The sequence below is a fragment of the Fukomys damarensis genome, unplaced genomic scaffold (genome assembly GCF_012274545.1).
Source record: "Fukomys damarensis isolate Sample0158 unplaced genomic scaffold, DMR_v1.0_HiC HiC_scaffold_4, whole genome shotgun sequence".
NCBI lineage: Eukaryota > Metazoa > Chordata > Mammalia > Rodentia > Bathyergidae > Fukomys > Fukomys damarensis.
In genome coordinates, this window is record NW_022900916.1 from 45,232,363 (window position 1) to 45,256,260 (window position 23,898).

A 23,898-nucleotide genomic window follows, 5' to 3' on the forward strand; every position below is an offset into this window, starting at 1 on the left:
ATGTTTCATACTCACGAAATTGTGAAATCACTACCCTTTTTTGAGGCCTATCCAGGGACAACAGTTTATGATACAGAATAAAGGAATGCCAAGAAAGTTAGGAAGATGTTTTTAAAGCTGTGGAAATGTGAGAAAAAGGAAACAAATCAGCATTTACACTGACAAATGCTGGTGACACCATATAGTTATCTTCTGCACTGGGCCTCCGCAGGCCGATGCAGCAACTTTGGCTGCCAAGTTCCATTGCCTTCAAGCTGTCTTTGCACTTCCTTGATATCTGGAAGCTGAAAAGCAATCCTCTTTTTCCTTGTAAAACTGACCCAAAGATATCAAAGGAGAGAAACGAAGTATTCCATCTGTTTTGCAGCTGGAGAAAATTGAAAATTGAAGTTGAGATGCACAGATAATCCATGTTGTATCCACAGTAAGTCAGAGGCAACAGAAAGAAGATAGGGGAGTAGAGGACCCTCAGGCCTAGTGTCCTGTCATCAGGGCTACTCTGCATGACATCCAGAGCACAGCTTAGGCGACAGTGTCAATACAATCACCCTGTGTAGTGAAGGAACGTCTTGTGGAATGAGGCTGCATATTTCCTATCTTTCTTTACATCAATAGCTAGTCTGATGAATAGGTTTTAGAGAATATCACATATGGATGTTCCGGAACATTGCATTGGCTCTTCTTAATAGAGCAACACCAACAAAACTATGAGATCTGCAAACATTGTTTTCAGCTTTTGCTAATATTCCAGAGCTTTCATGTTGATTCTGTTTTTCCTCATTTTTTTCCTGAAGCCCAGTACTTCAAATTTCCAAACTATCCCTAAGAGGTAGTGAATAGTCAATGGCATTCACGAAAGACCCACCCTCTTGGCACATGGTCTGCACATTTTAAGACTTTCTTATCAAAATAGTACTTCTTTTGTAATCCCAGCTACTGAGGAACCTGAGGCAGAAGATCTAAATTTCAAGGCCAGGGCCGGGGATTTAGCTCAGTGGTTTGGTGGCCTGCCTTGCAGATGCAAGGACCTGAGTTCAATCCCCGGTACCAAAAAATAAATAAAATAAAATAAATAAATAAATTTCAAGGCCACAGCAGACAACTTAGTGAGACTCTGGTTTTAAAAAAAGGATTGTGGGTGTAGCTCAGTGGTAGAACACTTACCTAACATTTGTGAGGTCTTGGGTTGGATCTCCAGTACTGAACACAAAAGCAAACCAAATCTTGGGCTCTATCCTTCAGAACTTTGCTAGCTAAGTAGCGTACTGTCAATGTGAAGGATAACTGAGACTAAATATTACCCCACTTTCTCAAAAACTATTCCCCAACTTCCTTTCACCAGCACAAGCCAACAAGGGGGCATTAACTGAAAAAGAAGTATGAGGATGATGCCAAGTTTGTTTTGAAATGTAGTTTGGCACCAGGATCTGACCATTCTTTCCCAAAGGAAACCATCACAGAAATCAGCAGTTAATTCAAATTTCCTGTCACTTTTACGAATTAGGAAAATAGATTCACAGTCAGCCTTTCATATTTATGGGTTCCACATCCAGAGTCAACCAACCATGGATTGAAATATTTTAAAAACTTGCACTTGCACTACAGGCTTTTTTCTTGTCCTTATTTCCTAAATAATACAACAATCATATACTGTACAGTATTTACCTTGTATTAGAAGTAATCCAGAGGTGATTTAATAATTAAATTTAATAATTAAATAAGGTCATAAATACAGAGTGTACATAGTCTGTCCTATGGTTAGTTGCTCAAGAAATGAAGCTATTATTGCCCTTTTAACCCTCATCATCTACTCAATTTTCTTTTCAAATAACTTGCTAAAACACTTGTCTCTTATTTTTCCTCTTCAACTGATGGAAAAGTACTTGATGATTAACAGCATATATAATAAATATCCTTACTTCTTTCATACTTACAGCCATCTGTGAATCCCATTTAAGATAGCTTCTTGAAACAATTTCTAGCACATTGTACTTGCAGTCAAATGAAGTGGCAATTTTCGTAAAATATGGAGCAGTTTGGTGCTGGGCTGGCTAATAAACATAAACATTTTTAATGTAGCATTTAAATATGAACTATGCTACTCCAAAATGTGACAAAAATGTAAACAAAATAATTTCAGGAAGAGACCTAGCTAAAGAAAAACTCAGAGGAAGTAGAAAAAAGGAGCTAAATTTTCTATGACGCGAGAAAGTTGATGATGGGGGGAAAACTCTAGAGGCACACAGTGGTGTATTCTAGAAATTGTTTATAATTTTTATCAAGTGACTTTGGCAGTTACGCATCATTCTGACCTTGTCCTACCAGCTCCAGCCCACGGCCAGCGCTGAACTTTTCTTCAGTGATGACAACAGAATAGCGATGCTCTGTGAGGACGCGCTGGTAGAGCCTCAGCTCTGTTTCGCTGTAGGAAGGAGGCCGGTAGAGTATAGCCTGTCTGCCGTCACCGCCAAAGTGTGTCTCCATCGATTCTTCTATCTAAGAAAAGAAAGCAGTCATGAAAATTCAACATGAACAATCAGTACGTTTACCTTGAAGGACATCATTAACGCAAACCAAGGGCCATTCAGAAATTTATTCTGTACATTTTTCTCCAGAAAAGAAGACAGAGTCACTGAAAGGCTGTCAAGGACAAAAACAACCTCCTAAGAGGTGAAGGAGAATAGAATTCTCACTCTTACATACCGAAAGACGAAAGTTTTAAGCCATGAAAATATAGAGCTCCTTCAGGAAAAACTGCTGCATAGAAACAGAGTTCCACTCTAGGTGAAAATATAAATGAGTCGCTGTGATTGTCATCTACATGTACTTTTTTATAAAGGAGTTCCAGCTACATCATCTTTTAATTCCTATTTTAGGAAAACATGGTAGAGGAAACAAAGAAGGGCTAGACCTGGAAGGCCGTGATGCAGAAGTGAAGATCTGAGAGTAAGCTGGGAGCTGAGTGGAGATACACAATGCTGCTGTGTTTCTCAATTAGGACAGGGAAAAACTTGAAAACATCTCTGCAGCAGGATGGGTACAAGCATAAGAAAAGGACAGCTACTGAAGTTCCATCATCCATCTTCTTCCTGTAATAGCTCACCACTTCCCCATACATAAATATTCTTCTTTCTCACAATGGTGCTTCAAATTCCATAAACAAGGGAATTTTTGAATTTGAAAAGTAGAAAGACTAAAATGTAAATTCATTATAAGGTTTAATGACAGATACTGGGTGTTACTCTGAAAACCTGACATTAAACTTTGACAAAATAAAGATATCTTTTATTACTGGAGAGAGGGATGAGATTGGATGGAGGTCAGGCAAAAAAAAAATGAGAGAACAAAGAAGATGGTGGAAAAAGATGAGAGGAAAATAGTAAAAGCCCAATTACTTCTAATAGCAGCTCTCAACTTGTCCATTTAGTGGGTCTAAGCGGGATGTGGCGGTGAATGCCTGTAATCTCAGCTATGTGGAAGGCTAAGGAAGGTGTATCACAAGTTCAAGACCAGTTTAGTGAGACTGTCTCATAATGAAAATAAATGTTTTAAGGGGCAAGTGGTCTAGTCTAATGATAGAGCACTTGCCTAGCATGTCCAAAGCCCTAGGTTTAATCCTAAGTACTACAAACCAAACAAACAAACAAAGGTCTAAAGCACACATTATGATTTTTTCATCACTTCAACGTCTTTATTATTTCCCATTACTGATAGAGTTGTTTCTAGTTCTCTATCAGAGAAAAACAAGACCATTACACTTGGGCCCCACATCTCTCCTCTGGTCACATCACACTTAATCATTTCCATTCTTCAACTCCAACTGCCCTTTATTCATCCTCGTGTCTTCCATTTACAGTTCCTTCTTCTTCTATTCATCCATCAAATTCTAAACCATCCCTCAAACATTATTTCTTTTGGAAAATTTTAATTGAAATTTTAATTGAGGCACATATTGCATTAAGCATTTATGAAAAGATACTGCATTTCTTCATGCCAGTTCCCTCACAACCAGGCCTGCATTGCTGGTGAATCTCTAACGCTTATTCCAGAACACATACACGACAGGGGCTTAATAAATGAAAGCAGTTAAATTATGAGCCTTAGTGCTCTATCAAAATCTTTGAAGATATGGATAGAAATAACAAGCAAATTTAGATTATAAACCCTGTAAGGACAGGAGCCACATCTTAGTTTCCACTGCATACAAACTATTGCCATGCAAAAATTAAAAAAAAAAAAATAAGCCTAGTGAAGTGCAGGAAGCAGCAAGTCGAAAGCCAGACTGCAGGATCTGAATCATTATCTTCACAAGCTCCCTGGTGTAGCTGTGTGGTCTTGGACACCACCTTTCTCCTGAAAGTGCTATGATAACTGGAGAGTTCATATCTGCCGATGTTTTAAGGCTATGTGTACCACATAGGACGTGCTGTGTGCATTCTAAAATAATAATAATACATCATAAAGAAAAATCCGTTCAAAGAGCTTCCTGAGTTGCAGATCTGCCTGGCACATGCTTCCATAGGTGCTTAATACATGAGGTGTGTGATGAAAGGGACAGAATGCTAACTAATAATATCTTCCATACATGGTACTCTGGAAAGACATGCTTACCTATTTTCCCTTGTCAAAGAATGCCTTACTGTACTGATGAGGAAGCTACTTACATTCAAGAACTTACCTGAAAATTGGGAAATGGTTCACTAGCAAAAGTTGGAATTATGATACACTTGTAAGAGATATTTGAAACAGAAACCCAGTTGTGTCTTTTGACAGAGGGGGCTAGAACCAAGTAGCCATTAAGAGGGCAGAGTAAACAAATCTAGGTGAAAGGGAAGACAGAAGCTTCCAAATATAGCAGTGCCACTGGAGTGAAACACACAAGATCCAAATTCTCTTGTCACATTATTTTCATAATCACAGAATGACCCTCTTTATTACAGCTGACTTAAGTATAACAGGGATTTCACATGAGGAGAATGTATTTTGAGTTTTTAACTATTTTAATTTTAATATTGAAAGATATTACCCCTCCTTTTCTCCCAACCAGGATCAATTTAAGCAGGAGCGATGTAACTTATTCTAGTATATATTATGTATAGTATATTTTAAAGTATAATTACTGGCCATATTTTGTTGTAACCTTTATAGCTTAGACTAATATTTTAACTCACAACTCAAACTATAGAGAATAAATAGGAAATTATCTTGTTTATATTAAATTATGTTGTATTATCCTGTAATATAAACTGCCCCTTCCCTTGTAATATTTATAACACACTATATCAGCAGAATGGCCTCATACCAAAGGGCAAGAACAGTTTTAGCCAGTTTGACAACAGGTGCAACACACTGCATAAGTGAAATAAAAACTATGTGAACAATTATGTCAACCACATGAGCAAATACAGGATTACTAAATGTGAATAGCAGCAGTTTTGGAAATCAGAGCTCCTGATTACTCTTGCAGTTTCAAAGATATATTTTTAGTGAAAGAATACATTTACTCACTGGCCACCGCTACAACTAGCTTGACCTAGGTTTAGAACTGCTGACCAGAGATTAGAAAAGAATGAATATCCCTGAATGTTTATACATGAACTTCTGAGTGATTCACTTCTTTCTTCCTGAGAGACCAGCAGAATACTTTTCCGAAATCATTTTGCTAGCCCACATGAAAGTTGTTTTATAACTGAACGTACTATTTTTTGGGGAAGCACTTCAAAATCTGAAATCTGTTTACCACTTTAGATAAAGAAAGGATAGACTGCTGTGATAAAGTACAGGGATTGTTAAATATAGCAATGTGTAGCATAATGAGAGAAGGATTGGGAACCAAAAATTTGGACTTATTCCTGGCTCTATAACTTGCTTGCTTCGTCCAGTAGGGACATCTTTTTTTTTTTTTTTTTTTTTTTTTTTTGGTACCAGGGATTGAACTAGGGTCCTTGCGCTTGCAAGGCAGGCCACCAAACTGCTGAGCTAAACCCCCGGCCCAGGATATCTTTCTAAATCTATCATATATCTATTCCAGATATGTCTTTTCTTATATATGTAGTTGAAGGAACAAATCTTACCTCATCAGGTTGCATTAGAAATTAAATTAATTTTTGGTATGAAAATGTCAAATATGGCATCTCATCACTAAGTGATATTAAATATATACAAATAAACTTGAATGCTATATTATATTGTAGCTCTCCCTTTATCTTATGAATTCCATAGCTTTTCAATTACTCTATCATAAAAAGTATTTCTGAAATAAACTATATGTTTCCATATACCTGATGCACATATTCCTCTATGGGCATTATCTTCCTTTGATGCACACATATAATTTATTTATTTATTATGTTAATCAACTGCCTCCCCCCACAAAAATATAAATTAAATGAAATCATTTATTTTTGTCTGTTTTTCTCTCTTATTTTCCCAGCTTAAGTTTAGTAATTAGTATAAAAGAGGCATATCGTAAGTAGCATTTGAATGAATGAATGAATGCACACATCTTTCTCTTTAACATGTAAGCTTTGTCATGCATACAACCATGAAACACTGGCAATAAAAAGTGGATGAAATTTGTATTGAAGCATGCATTTCAATAGAATTTTGAATAATAGTAAGAATGACAAAATAGAGTTCAACATTTGAACAAGATAATGAATTTACAGTGAAAAAACTGAACACAAAACTATATTATTAAACTGCGGTGGTTCTCAGTTACCTACACTATTAGAGTCCTGGTATAATGGACAATGTGAAATAGGAAGAAAAGAGCTAAAGGTGTAGGGGAAGTGGGAAGGGTAGGGGAAAGGAAACAAGGGGAAAAAAAGTATGAGAAAATGAAAAAATGGAAATAAAGTATTTGTAAATAGGGAAGGGAGGAGGGGATGAAGGGAGGGCAGGGAAAAGGGAAAAAAATGAGAACCAAGACCTGTCATGTAAAGGTACAAGGTCCCAACAATGAATGTAACTATACTGTCTACCTACAAAGTATTATAAAAAACAAATAAAAATAAAAAATAGAGTCTTCACCAAAGGCTACTGTGAAACCAAATAATACAGCTCCTTAAAATATTGCAGGGATGAAAAATAAAACTTGCTTTTTTCCATATAGCAAGAAAAAAATTTTTTCCTGGATTTATTGAAATAGCTGTGTATTTATGACATTTTTGATTCTCAAATACAAATCATATAATTGACTTCAGATATATGTCATATATGACTAAAAGTTAAATTGCCTGCCTGGTCCAGATTTTTGGTATTTTAAAAATATTACAGACTACCATAGTGAATTACGTTTTTATTTTTCCACTGTAAGAATAAAATACATTATTTTACCCATTGGTAAAATGTACACTGATTTTAGTGAATGTAAAAAATAAAATGGGAGGAGTTGCCCAGCATGAAAAAAATACCCATATTTTCACTGAAAAATCCTCCTATAATTTTGGAGTACTTTAGGACCCACAGACTCCTAGATATGCAAATAGAGCCTAGTAAAAATGCTCCACCCTAGATGAAGTATTTATTAGTGAAACCCTATTTGAATCTTATAGCTGATTTCAGTGGAATCTCAAACCCATAAAGAACGGAAACATGTCCTCAGAACTATTTACTGTCACTCAGTAATGTCTATGCTTCCAAATTGCACCATCCCCACCCTCAACATCCAGAGAAAGTCCAGCTTGCTCCTCTGTGGCTCTATATAGGTTCTAAATAATAAACAAAAGTTTGGTATCGAAAATGTATCCCCAACAGAGCTTTGACAAAGTAGCACCCACTTACAGAAGCGTTGCTGAAGTCCATGTCACTCAACCCTTAACCTAATCTTCCCAGCAGCAAACTTCCTCTGTCCAGGGAAGGCCTGCTCTTGTGTGCTATAGTCGTTGTGGCATATGCAGCCTACTGTGGTAGCACAGGAATGAAGGAAAGAGCGAACGAATGGATGCAAGAGTGCAAAACATGGGTTCATTATCTGTAACCATATTCATAGCCTTTAATAATTTTACTCACTTTCGTTTTTTTTTTTTTTTTAATGCAGTAGAAACATCTCAGTGGAGGCTTCAGCATCTGCCTCTCAAGCCACAAAATATCCCTGACCTTTTCATCCCCAAAGACTCTCTCCTCCAGTTCATTTTGACCACCCACTCCAATGACCACATCTTGGAGTTCATGATCTCCAAAAGAGCACCTCCTCTGAAGTTAATATATTAAGTGAAATATTTCATTCTCTAATCACTCATCGATTTTCATCTTTTTCCATTTAGTCCAACATATGAGTTCTTCCGTCGTTAGTCATTCCCCCTAATCCTAACTTTCTGCCAGCCTCTTTTCTCCTCCCCTTCTTTGTTTGCGGCTCGGGTTCCATAGTCCAACCTTCCAGTCACTCTCTTCCCACCTACTAAATCCCCTCACTCCACTGCACTTCTGTCACGTTCACATGGAAAAATAGCTGGGAAACGCTAGAAACAAGACAGGTGTGAGCCTTCACATAGAAAACAGCCCATCAAAGAAAGCGGACATAAGCACTAGTTATACAGTAAATTATGATGAGGCAGAAAAGTATGGAGGGAGGAGAAGCTGTGGGAACGCCGAGTTGGGAGACCTGAAAACCGCTGTAGTCTGCCTGTTCTAGCCTTGGCCTGGGAGTGCAGAGAGCTGCCATTGTGGCTTGTGTTTAGATGTCCCCCCAAAGCCTTATGGAGGGGCTTTTTCAGAGGTGGCTGGGCCTACTGTGTGTGATTACTAAATCACTCCACTGACTGGTGTGGCACTACCCTAATCCTCGCAGCCTAGAAACAATATAAAAGGGGCAGAAAGACACTGTTAAGGTCCCTTCCTTGCTGCTTTGCTACCTTGTGCCTGCCATGAACTGTTTCTCCTTACAGTACCTGTCTGCCATGCCACCCTGACTTGGAGCCAGCCGATTAGGGACTGAAACCTCTACAGACTGTGAGCTAAAAAATCCTTTCCCCTTTTAACTTTGGGTGCCACACATTTTGTCTCAGCGAGGAGAAGTAATTAAAATAGCTGCCTAACAAAGTGTTCATTTGGACAGAGGCAGACTCAGCTTGGCCTCAGATTCCCTGGGCCATCCTGCTATAGGCTTCCTAGTTAATTCTCTATCACATTTTCCATAATGATGAAACATTTCACTCTGCAGCCACCTCTGTCACTGCAGATAACTCTGCTATTCCACTCACAGAATAAATTAGCATATTAGAAGGAAACACACGGACTTACACAGCCCCTCTTTCAGACAACCTGGGGCCTATCCACATTCTTTTCTCTTCTTTTTATAGAAGGACCCTAGCCTCTTCTCTGTAGCTAATCACACTTTTCATCTCTAGATTCTCTGCTCTTTCCACTACCAAGGGAAAAATCTTCCTTCCCATTACCGCTTTTACCCCCACATCACTGAGAACGTACATGTCTTAGCTCCTTTCTTTGAATCCTCTCTCTCATTCCCTGCCTCCCTCCTCCCCCAACATTACCTATTATCTCGTTAAGTAGCTATGAAGAAACTTAACCTAGTGAAGCTGCCATCGCTCAAGGGCCGGGAGGAAGTGTGGGCCCCGATCCACCGCGGGAAGGAGAACCACGCATGCTCCCGACCCAGCCGCCATCACTCAAGCACCTGGAAGGTAGCACGTGGACGCCCCTGAACCCCCATAAGCCCCCCACCTGCACTCTCAGACCTCCTGTGTCAGTCTTTGGACCCACTCTGCCGAGGCAGAGGTGGTCATCAAGGGTATTTTTCTGAGTTCCCAGCTTTGAACATCTTTAAAGAAAGGGCGTGGGAAACCTGTAATAGAACATTGTGGAGTTCAACCATTCAGAAGGATGGGGAACTCAATCTGGGCCTTGCAGCCTGAAGTCAGTCAGCATCATGGGGTTCAGCCATCAGCTAACTGAGACCAGGGGTCTTGCATCCTCGCTCTGTCTGAGCCATTAAATGGTAAATACACTATATTGAAATTTTGTTCACTGCAGACATGTTCTGGACTGCTTCTTGATTTCAATTTAATTCAAATGATTTAAAGGTGATAGACTAGTGACTACCACAGGTGGTCAGTGTCCAAGTTGTGCTTGATCTTAATGTGTTGCTGATTGTATCAGTTGGGATAAAGCAGTGCGGATGATTTGATGAGCTGTTTCTCTGATGTTAAGAAAATGAGAATGTCTGTGGGTCGTTAGAGACACAGAAGCTAGGGCACAAATATATCAGGAAGATTTGGGTGATAACCCAGAGATTAAATCAAGGACAGTCTGACAACAAAAATAAAAATGAGAAAACACTTAAGTAAGACAAAAGGACAGACTTCCAGTTCACCAATGGCAAACAGCAGGGCAAATGAGGATGAAAAGCCTGATAGTGAACCACCAGGACACCCCGAACTCAAAGCACAGGAAGTAACAAAACAGATCAATCAGGCTCTAGAAAAATTCAAAACAGAAATAATTTCCCAGATAACCATAAAGATAGTGAGCAAAATGGAAGTCGTGATTTGAGACTCTAGAGCAGAAACTAACAAAAAAATAGATGAGCTCAGGACCATGATAGGAGCCATGAAGGCCCAGCATAAGAAAGAAATGGAAAAAATAAATGCCCAACATAGGAAAGAAATGGAATCCATAAAACAGATTCAAACAGATATCCAGGAGATTAAACACTCCATAGAAAGTGTACGCAACAGAATAAAAGAATGCGAAGATAGACTCTCAGATATAGAAGATAAGATTGCAGTCAGTGACCATGAAAAGAGAGGTCTCTTAAAAACAGTAAGGGATCATGAGAAATCAATCCAACAACTCCTAGATGATGCAAAATAACATAAGACTGATAGGAATCCATGAAGTAGCAGGAGAAAATACAAATGACTTAAAAAAGCTGTTTGCAGAACTAATGAAAGAAAACTTCCCAAACAGAGGGGAAGAATTTGACATTCAGATAAGCAAGGCATATAGGACCCCAACTAGCTACAATTAAAAAAAAATCTACACCTAGACATATAATAATCAAGATCCCAGAAACCCAACAGAAGAACAAAATACTACAAGCAGTAAGAGAAAAGAAACAAATCACATATAAAGGAAAGCCCATCAGAATCACAGCAGACTTTTCAACACAAACCCTTGGGGCAAGGAGAGCTTGGAATGAGATATTTCAAGTACTAAAAAAGAGAACAATCTCCAACCTAGACTGATATATCCTGCAAAACTATTTCAAAATGGATGGGGAAATAAGACACTTCCACGACAAAGAACACCTGAGAAACTACATGAATACCAAACCAGCACTATAAGCAATTCTAAACAAGATCCTAGAAAAAGACAATGAAGGCAACAACACCATGAGGCCCAACAGAGCAAATCAAATAGGCAAGGCAAGAAATTAAAAGGAGAAAGTGAAAAAGCAAAAAGAGTCAACAAAAGGCCAATAACATGTCAATAATAAGTCAGTGCATATTAGTTATAACCAGCAATGTCAATGGCCTCAACTCACCAATCAAGAGAAACAGACTGGCAAAATAGAATAAGAAGCAAAATCCAACAATATGTTGTATACAAGAAACACACCTAGTTCAAAAAGAAGTCCAGAGACTGAAAGTGAAAAGATAGAAAACAATTCTCCATGTGACAGGAGCCCAGAAAAAAACAGGGATAGCAATCTTATTGGCAGAAAAAGTAAATTGCAAACCAAAACTGATTCTAGTATTATTGATGTAGGACAGTACTGTATCATACCTCTATGAATGTAAAATATCTTATACCTGCTTTATGATATATAGTAGGGACCGTGCTGTATCAGAGCTACATTTAATGATATTACTCTAGAATGTTCTCTTTCCAGATGATGATTAAGATGCTAATAAAAGAAATGGTGCCAGTTACCACAACAGCAACAGAACTTTGCTGTTTTCTGGTTATTATTCTTTCCTTTGTTTCTTTTTGTTTTGTTTTGTTTTAATGGAATGTGCTGAATGTCTATAATTTTGTTCAGATGACTGCAGAACCTGGAAAAGCTGTTGCTGCTATTGATGCATTACATACTGCTATTGTTAGTTTTTTTATATAAATATAAATATATATATATATCCATATATATATATATAAATTGAATTTTGGGAAACTTTAACGGTGCTGCCAATTTTGCAAAAAGTCAGCCCAATTTACTGTATTGAGTTGGCATTGTACAGAAATGGACAGCCATATTTGTCTAGAAATGTTAATTTTTTTCATTTTTATTTTTAATTTTTTTTCCATGTATACAGGGGTAACACATTGTACTAAATATGTAAGGTCATATCTACGTGGGTTTGATTACAGAAACTAATGAAGTATTCTCTAAATAATGAAAAAAAGAATAAGATAAGACTATAAGAGCAAGAAGCAATTTAAATATGTTCAGGGACCATTTTCATCTCCAGAATTAAGGATTATTTTAATGTTTCATCATTGCGTTTTCTCTTTTGCTTTCCTTTTTAGTTTTATTTTAGGATTCCCTATTGTTAATGTTCGTACAGAGATTTCTTTAACTGAAATACCGAATAGTTTCTTTGGTGTGAAAAACTATAATAGTACACAGGGTCCTAATGAGATAATTAATAATGTGAAATAGGAAGTAAAGGGCTAAAGATGTAGGGAAAGTGGGAATGGTGGGGGAAAGGTAATAAGGAAGGGAGAGGAAAAAAATATGAGAAACTGAAAAGTGGAAATAAAGTATTTGTAAATGGGGAAGGGAGGAGGGGGTGAAGGGAGGGCAGGGACAAGGGGAAAAAATGAGAACTAAGACCTATTATGTAAAGGTACAGAATCCCAATGATGAATGTAACAGTAGTGTATACCTAGATTGTACCAATAAACTCAATAAAAAGAAAGAAAAAAAAAAAGAAACTTAACCTAGTGAGTGAGAATATAAAAATTCATCACTTTAGTCTTTACAGGTACGTCCAAACTTGATGAGTTTGATTCTTTACTAAAAGCTACAGCAGGGAAGAGGCAGATGATGAAAACTGAAATTTGTATAAGTAGAGGAAGGATGTTTTATTTATTCATTTATTTATTTATTTTTGTTACCCAGGATCAAACTCAGGCCATTGAGCTTACAAGGCAGGCAGCAGAGCCACTGAGCTAAATCCCTGGCCCTTGTTTTATTTTGTCTTAAGGAAGGATAGCTATCCTTATAGAATTCTAGAAGGCCAGACTCTTACTATCTAAAGCACAAGGTTTCCTAAGAACTGTAAGGCACCCTCCCAGAATTCAGAAAAGCGTTTTGGTTGGTTTATTTTGGTTTTTTTTTAATTACAGAAGCAGAGAGAGTAAACTCAGTGAGTAAGCAGTAAGACTTGCCCTAAAAAGGCATCAAATCATGCAGTGGAAGGCTGGAAAGAGAGAGAACTGTGAAAATCTTGAGTAGCAAGTTCTGGAAAATGTGAGAAGAGACGGCATAGCAAATCATAGGAGAATGCAGAGACCTCAAGTATTCCAGAGGAGGAAGAAGTTCAGGAGAAAGGATTTGCTGTGAAAAGAGTGCACATCCAACATCTATTAGAAGAGAAGGGGCACAAGAGGGGATAACAGAGAGCAGCAGACTGATTGTGATCTGGTCATCTGTGCTAGAAAACAAATTATAATGATAAATGATGTCAAGTTGCTTAGTCTACAGGGTTGTGAAATACTCCAATCTGGAGAATATAGTGTGATTTTTTTACTTATCAGAAGACATTCCTTTTTACATCTCTAAAACCTTGAGCATAAAATCTACAAGAAGATGCTAAGGATTTCTCAGTCACCTCTGTGTTTAGTGCTCCTTCTCCTCACTGGAAACCTTGGAAACATACAGTGCCTTTATGAAAGCGTGCACAATATCCATCTTGTGTAAATGAAGGAAAGAGATGAGGGGAGAATGGAGGACAGCCAATTGTAAGAGAAAAAAATGAGGACTGAACAGCTTATCCATGAGTGTAACTGTAGCCTCGCGCGCGCGCGCGTGTGTGTGTGTGTGTGTGTACAGCTCATTCCTTCCTCAAGATAAGCCTCACACATAGCATGGATTGTGGAACTGGGAAAAACTAAAAACAAAACAAAGAACAGCAATTTTGTCTGGGGTCTGTATCTGGGGGCCGCAGCTGTGACGTGTGGCAGCCCATGCCCTGGCCATAGCTGTTGGCTCCCTAACTCCATCCTCACTGAAATGCTCATCCACTTCAACCCCCATGGAAGGACTGTCCTATCTCCCTTCTCTGCCTCTCCTGAATTTCCCTTTTCTAGATGTTTTCACAGTCACATGAAGCATATTTTTCAGCCTCCTCTGTAGGTCTTCCTCCGACTTACTCAAGATTCCTTGCCTTGAGATGCCACCCACGATGTGCAGCTGTGGGCCATCGGTTTTTCTATTTACTGCAACTTTACAGACATAACAAAGATGCAGCTGAGATGATAAACACACAGGAACAGCTGGGAGATGTGACCCTGACAGAGTCCCTCAAGATATCTTTAAGAATCAGAAAACCAGAAACGAGGCAGTCAGGAGAGATGGCATTTGCTTTTTCTTTTGGCACGTTTGAAGGCAGTCCCTGTTTTGGAGCAAAAGCCTTCAGTGTCTTCTCCTTTTCTCTCCTTCCTTCTTTCTCTAATATACCCTTGCTCCTTCCCTGTCCTCCTCCTCGTCCTCAGACACTTCCATAGAACATAACAGGAGGAAGAAATCATTTTCTTTGCAGCCCCAAGCCCTGCTCACACTTGCTTATTTTAGAGTAAGCGCTCCCAGCTGACTTCCAGAGGATCCTTAGTGTCAGCAATGCTTACAGGACATCCTCCATAATAAAGAAATTATAGAAGGGACAATCCACCCTTATGAAACAACAAGCAGAGCACAAGGAGAGACCTTGTTCTTTTGAAACATGTTAAAATAATAGCAAGTCTCTGACCAACGATGCTGAAACAATGAGTTAATTCAGCAACTTAGCCTTAAAATAGTAAGTCTATACAAAGGGAATGCAGCAGAAAGTAAAGAGCACTGGAGTAATTACAACAACAATGTCACTACCTAAGCAGCATGCCACTGGCCAAAGATGTTCATGCCAGGCACTCCAAATGTCAGTTGGAGTCTTGTCCAGCTGGTCCCAAGTCTCCACTGAGTACGGCCCTACTCACTGTCTGCTGATGCTCTATGAACTGTTTGGTGTGTATATTTTACTCTCCTCATCTGAAAATGAACATTGCACTTTCAGTCTTACTGGTCATGCTTCTGCAAAGAGCAAAGGGGACTCAAATAGTTTATATAAAAGTTTTCAAGAATATATAGTTCCTCTGTATGAGATAACAGACAACAGTAGACAAGTGTAAGATTATTAAATATGTATCTTCTAAAGAAGTTGTCAGATAAAAGAACCTCTTGAAAAAGTAATATATTTTCAATAGAAACCATCAGTAGTTTAATCATATGATTTATAGGGGTCCTGTCAAATTATAAACAGAATATGAAAAGGTAGTTTGTATACCATTGACATTAAAGCATTGAAAAATAATCACTAAGCCACCATCTCTTCTGCCCTCTGGTAAAACATTAGTGTTACAATAAACATGCCATTCGAAGAAAAAAATGTGGACATTGAGGCCATATATGGAAAGAATATGTTTCTTCGATTTGGGGCTAGATAAAAAAGGCAATTCATTAATTGTACCACTAAATATAATTTAACATTATAATGTTCTATAAATTCATAAGTCCTTTATCAGGCATGACTTTCCTGGTTTATGGCTTAGAAAATACGGTCACTGTTTTCTATTCTTAGGCCCTTTTCATAAACTCACTCATTCGATTCCAGAATTCCTCACTTTTATTCTCTATCTCAGTGCTCCTTCTCAGCTTTTCAGGCTCCCGGCTACAGAGATTTCTGCCCAGCCTCCCACCATCCAACCTGACCACCGCATGATGACTCCAGTGTCCTCCTCCCTCTGCTGTCCTCTCTGCCCGTCACCTCTGCAGGAGGACACCATGACCTGCCATGGGAAAGCAGATGGCAGCCAGCCTGGAATCTCTGGCATGGGCGCACACACATTCTCCTCTGGGCAGGGAGTCCGGTCTATGAAACACCTGCCGGATATGAGGGTCGAATTCAGGCACTGAGTGGGGATTAACAGTGTCTCTGCTCCCTGTCTGCTCAGTCGCTACATTCATGCCCTCTGTGAGAGGGGGGTAGATAAGTTCCTAAGCCCACTTCAAATGTTTAATATTGCCAATCCCAAACAGATTGGATCTCTGACTCCTGTTGTCCCTCTTCGGTATTCATACCCACGTAACCATCCGTCTACCCTGGTTCTCCCCATGAACCTCTCCAGGGCTCCCAGCAGCTGCATGGATGGCCAGCACAGTCCATGCAAGTGGATCTGCATCTACAGGGCAGCTGAGGTCAGCTCCAGTTTCTGTTGGAGTTCAGACTACAGGATAGAGGCATACACCCGACAAACCCAGGAAAACTGCCTCACCTTACTCACATGAATGTCAAATGGTTAAGAATGAGAAAAACTGTTGAATATTCAGGCCCCACTCTCCATATACAAGAAGTAAACTGAGTTTCCTTAGCACATGCCTTGCCACTCATTCTGTGTTCTTGCTTGCTCTGAACACCGACTGCGGTTCACTCTTTACTGCCTCTAGTGTTGTCCTTCATAGGGGACTGCAATATTGATTATGCCCCAAGACAGCTGTAAGCAGTTGTAAGGCTGTAAAGAGTTAACCCCTCAATTGGCTTGCTCTGAGAGGTGAGCCTGGCCGAAGCCTACTTGCTGAGATCAGAGTAACTCACACCTAAATTCCACTCTCACAATTAAAACCTTCTTAACTAGAAGGACAACGTTCTAATTACAACCCTATTTTACCTATTCTGTTCCTAATTTGAGATTGCTTTGTCTTGTTCTTTGCAAGCCTTGCTTGCATTAGTATCTGTAGTAATTGCATGATTGCACGTCCTCACACATAGTTCCCCCTTAGCAAGAAGTTACCCTTTAGCATGTAGTTTACCTTTACCCCAATTGATTACCAATAAAAAGCAGTGGCTTGGACTGACCAGTGTCTTTGCTGGATGAGCAACACTGGCTGTCCTGGATCCTTGTTTCTTTGACTCTTTAGTTCTATCTCTTAGTTTTTTGGGTTTTTTCTTTTCTTTTCTTTTCTTAGCCTTGCGTCATACCACTAAACAGGATATCAGAACCTGCTGCAGAGGTCTCTGGTAGTCCTTTCACATTCTTAATCATTACTGATGCACAGTCTTGGCTGTCTTTGGACATAACCCTTGGTAATACTCTTTCTAGTCTGCTTAAACCCTAAGAAGGCTTTCTCCTGCTTCTCTCTGGAAGCCCAGGGCACACTGACAGATGCTGCTGCTGTATCACACTAACACACACTCCCTTCAAGATCAGGCTCAAAGCTCTACAAATTGCACTTATTCTAGAATGGTTAAATATTAAGTAGCCAACTTCTCACTTCTAAAATAAAAAATTGACAGAAAGTGGCAACATCTAATAAGACCAGAACATAAGCACTCATCATGTAATACTGATATCAGATTTTTAAGTTTCTAAACTCTCTACATCATCCATTATGGGACTGATTGTACTGTACTGGAGCTCTTGGCTTTCTTCTGTGACTGGCTACATAGGTTCCCTTCGTAGAGGTCCATTTAGTTCTTTAAGAGTCCGTCAGAAAACATATCTGCTAACAAGACAGATTGCTTCAGTCTTCTCAAGAAAGCAGAGGATGAGAACATATTTGTTTGTTTTTTTGTTTTGTTTTGGTTTGGTTTTTTGAGACAGGGTCTCACTATGTAGTTGAGACTGACCTGTTAACTCATTATGTAGCTCAGGCTGGTGGTCTTGAACTCACAGCGATCCTCGTGCCTCAGCCTCCTAAGTGCTGGGATTACAGGCATGCGCTACCACTCCCAGCCTTGAGAACATGTTTTTAATGAGGTTGCTAAACACTGATGGAGATCAGAGATTAAGAATCCAATTGAAAATGCAAAAGAAGAATTCAAAGACTGCTGACCACCCCAGGTATTCCATATTGGCTCCTCAGCATGAATTATACTAGATTCCTTTCATCCATTCATTTGACATGCTGTGTGCCAAGAATTATACAAACTTGATCTCAGCCCTGACCCACCTGTCAGTAATTTATCTGAAGGCTTTGTTTTAATGCTAGACTACACAGAGTTCAGTTATGTCATTACAGATGCTTGGTTAGTTTGTTTAAGGTTCTGCTAAGAATTGTGCTCAGGATCATGTGCACAGGATCATGTGGGACTCATTTGAGGATGAGGTGTACTGCTACTTAAATCACAGAATGGGAGATTCCTTTTAAAATGCCTTTGTTTCATATCTAAAATAGGAGTGATTCTAGCTTTTTAAGGTTTATATATTTCAAAGAATACAAATGTCCACTAATAGTCCACTAATACTTAAAGTTTGTTTAAAGCAAACATGAGATTGTTTTAATTATTTTTTGAAAGAAACAGTGAGCTTCTTTCCTTTTCCTCCACCCTCATCTACTCCCCAACAAAAGAAAGAAAATTCTGCCTCAAATCTATCTGTTTTTAAAATAGCTTTTGTAGCTCTAAGATATTGGGATAAATAGGGTAGCTTGTGCAGTAGGAAGTTTCAGATGTTAATGTTTGCATTGTTTACTCAAAGAAACATAAAAAGATCATTCTCAAAGATACGAGTAAATGGAGGAATAAGGGAAAATTCATTGAAACTCACTTCTGCCCTCTGGGTGTGTCCAGTAGGAAGGTTTACTGTTCAATATGAAAGTCATCTTTCTCATTGATGTGTCCTTAAGGTCGCAGAGTTCCTGTACTGCTACAGAAAAGTTAATTTCCTGTTCCATTTTTCCTGGAGCATTTGTGAACTTTGGCTAAATGAATGCTAGATTTTCCACTAGGGAAGAAGCAAGCTTAGGGCTAAAGTTATCAGAGTGCTATCCTACTTCCTATTGCTTGTTAAAGGAACAGTGAAACATCAAGAGGAAACTCAACTGTGACAGCACAAGTTTGAACTTCTAGTGGCATTTTGAAATGTAATTTTATATCTTGACAACTATATAGCACACTCTACTTTTTAATGAAAAAAAGCAGTATTTTCTGTTTCGTATTTGCATTCTTTTCCCAAGAGGTCCCAAATGCAATGAGAATATTTTGATGATATTGTCCTTTGAGATGTGACAATGTCACCTCCTTGCCTTTTACAATCTCAATGCTTTTCAAAGCACTCTCAGCTAGTGTCTCTTGATCCCATAGCAACTCTGTGTTGAGTATTTCCCTCCCTAGGTCACAGGAAACTGAAACCAAAGAAGTCACTTATCCATGATCATTCAAATCCAGCACTGAGCCTGAGGTTCTCCATTTCAATCTTAGGTAAAGTCCCTTTCACCTGGAGAGGGGAAGAGGGTCACATTAGGATCTGTCTCAGATACATGAATCTTTGGCAGTGATATCCAAAAGTTGTACACTGCCCCCAACTACACGTGCTTTTTCCTATGTCAAAACAAATAAGAAACTGAGCCCCTGAATCAACACAGTGATTTAGTCACAAACTGAATTGGATGAGAATCGAATACAATTCAACAGTTAGGTTCAATGTTGACCTTGTGGAAACATTTCATTCAGTTTTCATCCAATATGGTTTGCGACCAGAATTGCGGAAAGAATTGAGTTTGTGAACAAAGTACCACTATAATATTGTTTAAGTAATATTCTTTGTATAGATTACTCACTATTTTCAGGCTTTTTCTATCATCTCTTTCATTTTAAATTAGCCACTTTATCTCATTTTCTCTCTCAAACATACACATAATATGCTTAGGGAAGCAGATACCAATGCAATTTGTCAAGTTTAGCTGTGAGATAGGAGACAAGAGATTGGCTAGGAAAATAACTGAAATGTCAAATTTTGAGAATAATTTACATGCATGACAACTGCACAGTTTTATAAATCAGGAAAGATGTGCTGCATTCTCTATTTGGAGTCAAACACACTTTCTTAAGCAGGCTAGAAAAGAAGTATTATACACAACCTGAAAAGCTAGTGGAATATTCTTGCATTTAATTGTATGTATAGATGTCACAGGGGACAAGTGACAGAGACCAATTACTAAGGGGAAAGTAGCTTTAAACTTTTGCCTGCTCAAAATGTAAGGAATGGCAGACGGGCTGAGAATAAAAGCATGGACTATAAAGCAAATATAACCCCAATAAAGTACATACAATCAAGGTCAAAGTTTAAATCCAGCTTCTTAAGGACAGAAAACATGTAAGTGTTTAAAGGATGCCAATTCTGACTGCCACTATGCTTAATGTTTTCAAGGACATAAGTTTACTCAGTTCTCAAAAATACAGCTAAGACACTTCCACTGTCCTGATGAGAAGATTGAGGATTTACAAATTCAGTTAAGAATTATTAGTGGTCCGATAGCTAGGTAATGACACAGCTAGAATTTGAACCTATGCGTTCCACAACACACTCATCTTCTCATGCAATATATTTAACACATCTGAGACTGAAGCTTTGCTGGGGATACTAGGTCCATCCTCATCAAAATACCAGATTTGCAGAGCTTCTTTCTCCCATACTGAGTGGCTCTGCTGGGTTGCACCCCAAGAAACTGGTAGAGGTTTCTTCTGAGTCCCTAGCTAAGGATCAGAGACAACAACAATGGTTGTTTCAGGGCACCAGATCAGCTCCATTCTGCATTTCCACTTGCTTTTCCTAATAATTTTTTTTTATTAGGGAGCAAACTCAGGACCTTGCACTTGTCAGGCAGGCAGCAGCACCACTAAACTAAATCCCCAGGTCCTAATAATTATTTTTGTTTGTCTATTGTTTTGAATAATATGCTTCTTGAATCTGTGTTAGTAAACTTAATTAGAAGTTGAATGACTTCCAACAACCTTATGCATAGTAGATTTAATGAATAATTTATCATTATATTCTCTTTTAAACCCCATATATGATAAGTGAAAAAAGCTGTTTTACATTTTTGGATAAGTCTCCAAAAGCACGCAGTTGACCAAGTATCATTTATTTACCTTGCAAAATCTCCAACTTTGGTATAGTGCCTGTCAGAGAATCTAAATCCTATTTTAGAATATGAGCTCATCCCTTTAGTGAGAAAGGCTTCCTAGGAAAAAAAAAAACAAAGAAAGTCAGAGGGAAAACTAATACCAAAACATTATTTTCACCCCAAAAGGCCACAGAATCCAAACTGGTAATACAGCACACTTTCTATAATGTCAGTATATCTAGCGGTTCCCATTTCAGGTTTTCCTCATATGAGTTCCCAGTTCTGTTGGTATAAGAAATAGAACTGCTTAGAGGGAGAAAGAAGCAGAAGCTTTGGCACTGTCTTGACAAAAAAGTGGGAATAGCACCTATGAAATGATTGATTCTTTGATATATAAGAAATCTCATGTAACTTATTTAAATATGAACTTCATTAAGACGATTACAATTTTGTATAATGAAACAAGTTTGAATATGTTTAAAATTCTCTCAGAATGAGCAATTTTCACCATATACATATTTCATTATAAAAATTTTACATAGCTCTAATCAACTATCAGAAAAATCCACAGGCTTTAAATGCTTATTAGGTAGTTCAACTAATTCCACACAAAAGCTGTACACCTTGTGGCATGCTGCTATCTCCGGAAAGTGCCTTACATAGAGACCACTGCATTTATTTTTTCCAGATTGACTTCTTCCTTAGTAAGTGTGTACTACATAAGGCTTATATTCCTCATGGAGAGGTTCGTATACAAACAACACACATCTTAATTGCTTTTTTCATCCCTTTTCTTTCTTTCTCCCCTCTCCCCCACCTCCTGATCACCTTCCCTTCTGAACAAAATCCATCTCCTACTTCCTATTATCTATCGTTTACTTTGCTTTTACTTATACTTTGGGTTTCTCATAGAAGAGAAGCCATGCAATATTTAAGTGTCTGATTTAGTTCACTTAATATTATGGTCTCAGGGTGCATCCATTTTCCTACAAACAGCTCAAGTTCATCCTTCTTTATGGTAGTCTAATACTCTATTTTGTGTAAATACCACATTTTCTTTAACTATTCATCTGTTGATGGACATATAAGCCACTTCCAAGATTTTAGCTATTATGAATTAGACAAGTCCACCAGCATTATTTCAAAATCCACATCTTCCAATCTAATCAAAATATAAAAATGCGTAAGAAGTTTAATTTTTAGTAGACTCAATCTGTTAAAAATAGAAATAGAGGGAAAGGTTAGAAGAAGGAGACAAGACAAGAAAGATGGGAAGTAATTAGAGAGTCAAACTAGTGGGAAAGGGTGTTCTTTAAAAAATGTATGATAAGACACTTGAGAATGTTAATAGATTAAGGCTCCCAATGAGACCAAAGCTGGTGATAACCAGAGAGACTGGTGATAGTTGATGAAACAAATGTGGTAGAGCAAAAGGCCTGACAGCTTCTATTAGCCAGAAGCCCAACAAATGCTATAGAAAGGAGCTCAAGGCACACTGGTGCAGGAAGAAGAAACTTAGCGTTCAGCAAAGAGAACAATAGAAGGATAAGGAATGCTCTTTTTATCTGGCTCCTGCTCTGACCAAGGACGTCAGATCAACTTTCTCTAACCCTGAAGTTCATCACTCACTCATTGGCTCACCCATTTACTAGATATTTGTACTGTGCTCTCTATGTGTCAGTTATCATTTTAGCAGTGGAGATATAGCAGTAAACAAATTAAATGAAGTCTTTGGCCTTAATGAACTTATATTCTGGTAGAAAGACAGACAATAAACAGATACATCTGCTATTTATTCAGGGTCCAAAATTGTATCCTCTTTTCTCCACTTTCCACACAACTCAACCTGCCACAGTCTCAGCTCTAACATGCTGTTAATCTCAGAATCTCAGACGAAAAAAGAAAAAAAATATTTGTAACTTTGACTACAGATAAGCAGCTCTAACTTTGAATGACATGTCAACCTCCCTAAGCTTTGTCTTGATTCTCAAAGTTCATCTTACTGTGAAAAAGCAACAGTTTAGAGGCTGGAGGAGAGGAAGAAAAAACCAAAAGGCTTTCATCTCAGTCTTTCCTTACCCAAGGGCTTATGTTCATTGGAGCAACTACTTATTGCTCACCTACTTTGAGAAGGCCAAATGTGAGGGACCACAGAGATGAATAAGTCCTCTAGGAAATTAAATAATAATTATTCTGATAGTTAATTGAGTACTTTCTATTTCCCAGACATTTTAAGTGTTTCACATGATTTATCTCATTTAAGCCTTGTCTTAGCCCTGGGACTAGATAATAATATATTCATTTTCAGGTCAGGAAACTAAATCTTAAAGGAGAGCAATGTGCCCAAAGTAGCAAGTTAACAAATGGTATTAATTTGGCTCAAGAGCTCTTACATACTTAACTAGTCTGACTCCTCAATGTTATTAATTTCCTATGACTGCCATAGGAAATTACCAAAGACAAGGTAGCTTAAGACAACAAAAATTTATCATCGCACAGTTTTGGAGGCTGGACACCCGAAATCAAGGTGTCAGTAATGCCATGCTACCTCTGACGCCTGTACTTGAACCCTTCCTTGTCTTGTCCTAGTTTCTGGTATCTTGTGGCAAACTTCATTATTCTCTGGTATGCAGCTACATCGTCCTTTATCTCTTCCTTCGTCACTTTATGATCTTCTCTCTTTCTATCGTCATATAAAGATTCCTATTCATATTGGATTAGGGACTCATCATACTCCAGCGTGATCTCATTTTAACAAAGTATACAGGCAACAATCATATTTCTAAATAAGTTCACATTTGGAAGCATTAGTAGGGGTGAAGTCTTCAATATAC

General features: G+C 38.4%; 1 protein-coding gene across 2 annotated transcripts in view; it reads right to left on the minus strand.

Moving 5' to 3' along the window:
- Nucleotides 1-23,898, minus strand: part of Cped1 (cadherin like and PC-esterase domain containing 1) — a 294,620-nt gene that overhangs the window by 261,754 nt on the left and 8,968 nt on the right. Inside the window, exons 2-3 of one of the 2 annotated variants that reach the window (XM_010635340.3) lie at nucleotides 21,090-21,181; nucleotides 2,313-2,496 (exon numbers count right to left, since the gene is read on the minus strand). In XM_010635340.3, coding sequence (XP_010633642.1) covers nucleotides 2,313-2,484 — 172 coding nt within the window. In that variant the 5' untranslated portion in view covers nucleotides 2,485-2,496; nucleotides 21,090-21,181. The remainder of the gene's footprint in view (nucleotides 1-2,312; nucleotides 2,497-21,089; nucleotides 21,182-23,898) is intronic. The other variant, XM_010635339.3, reaches the window with a different exon arrangement.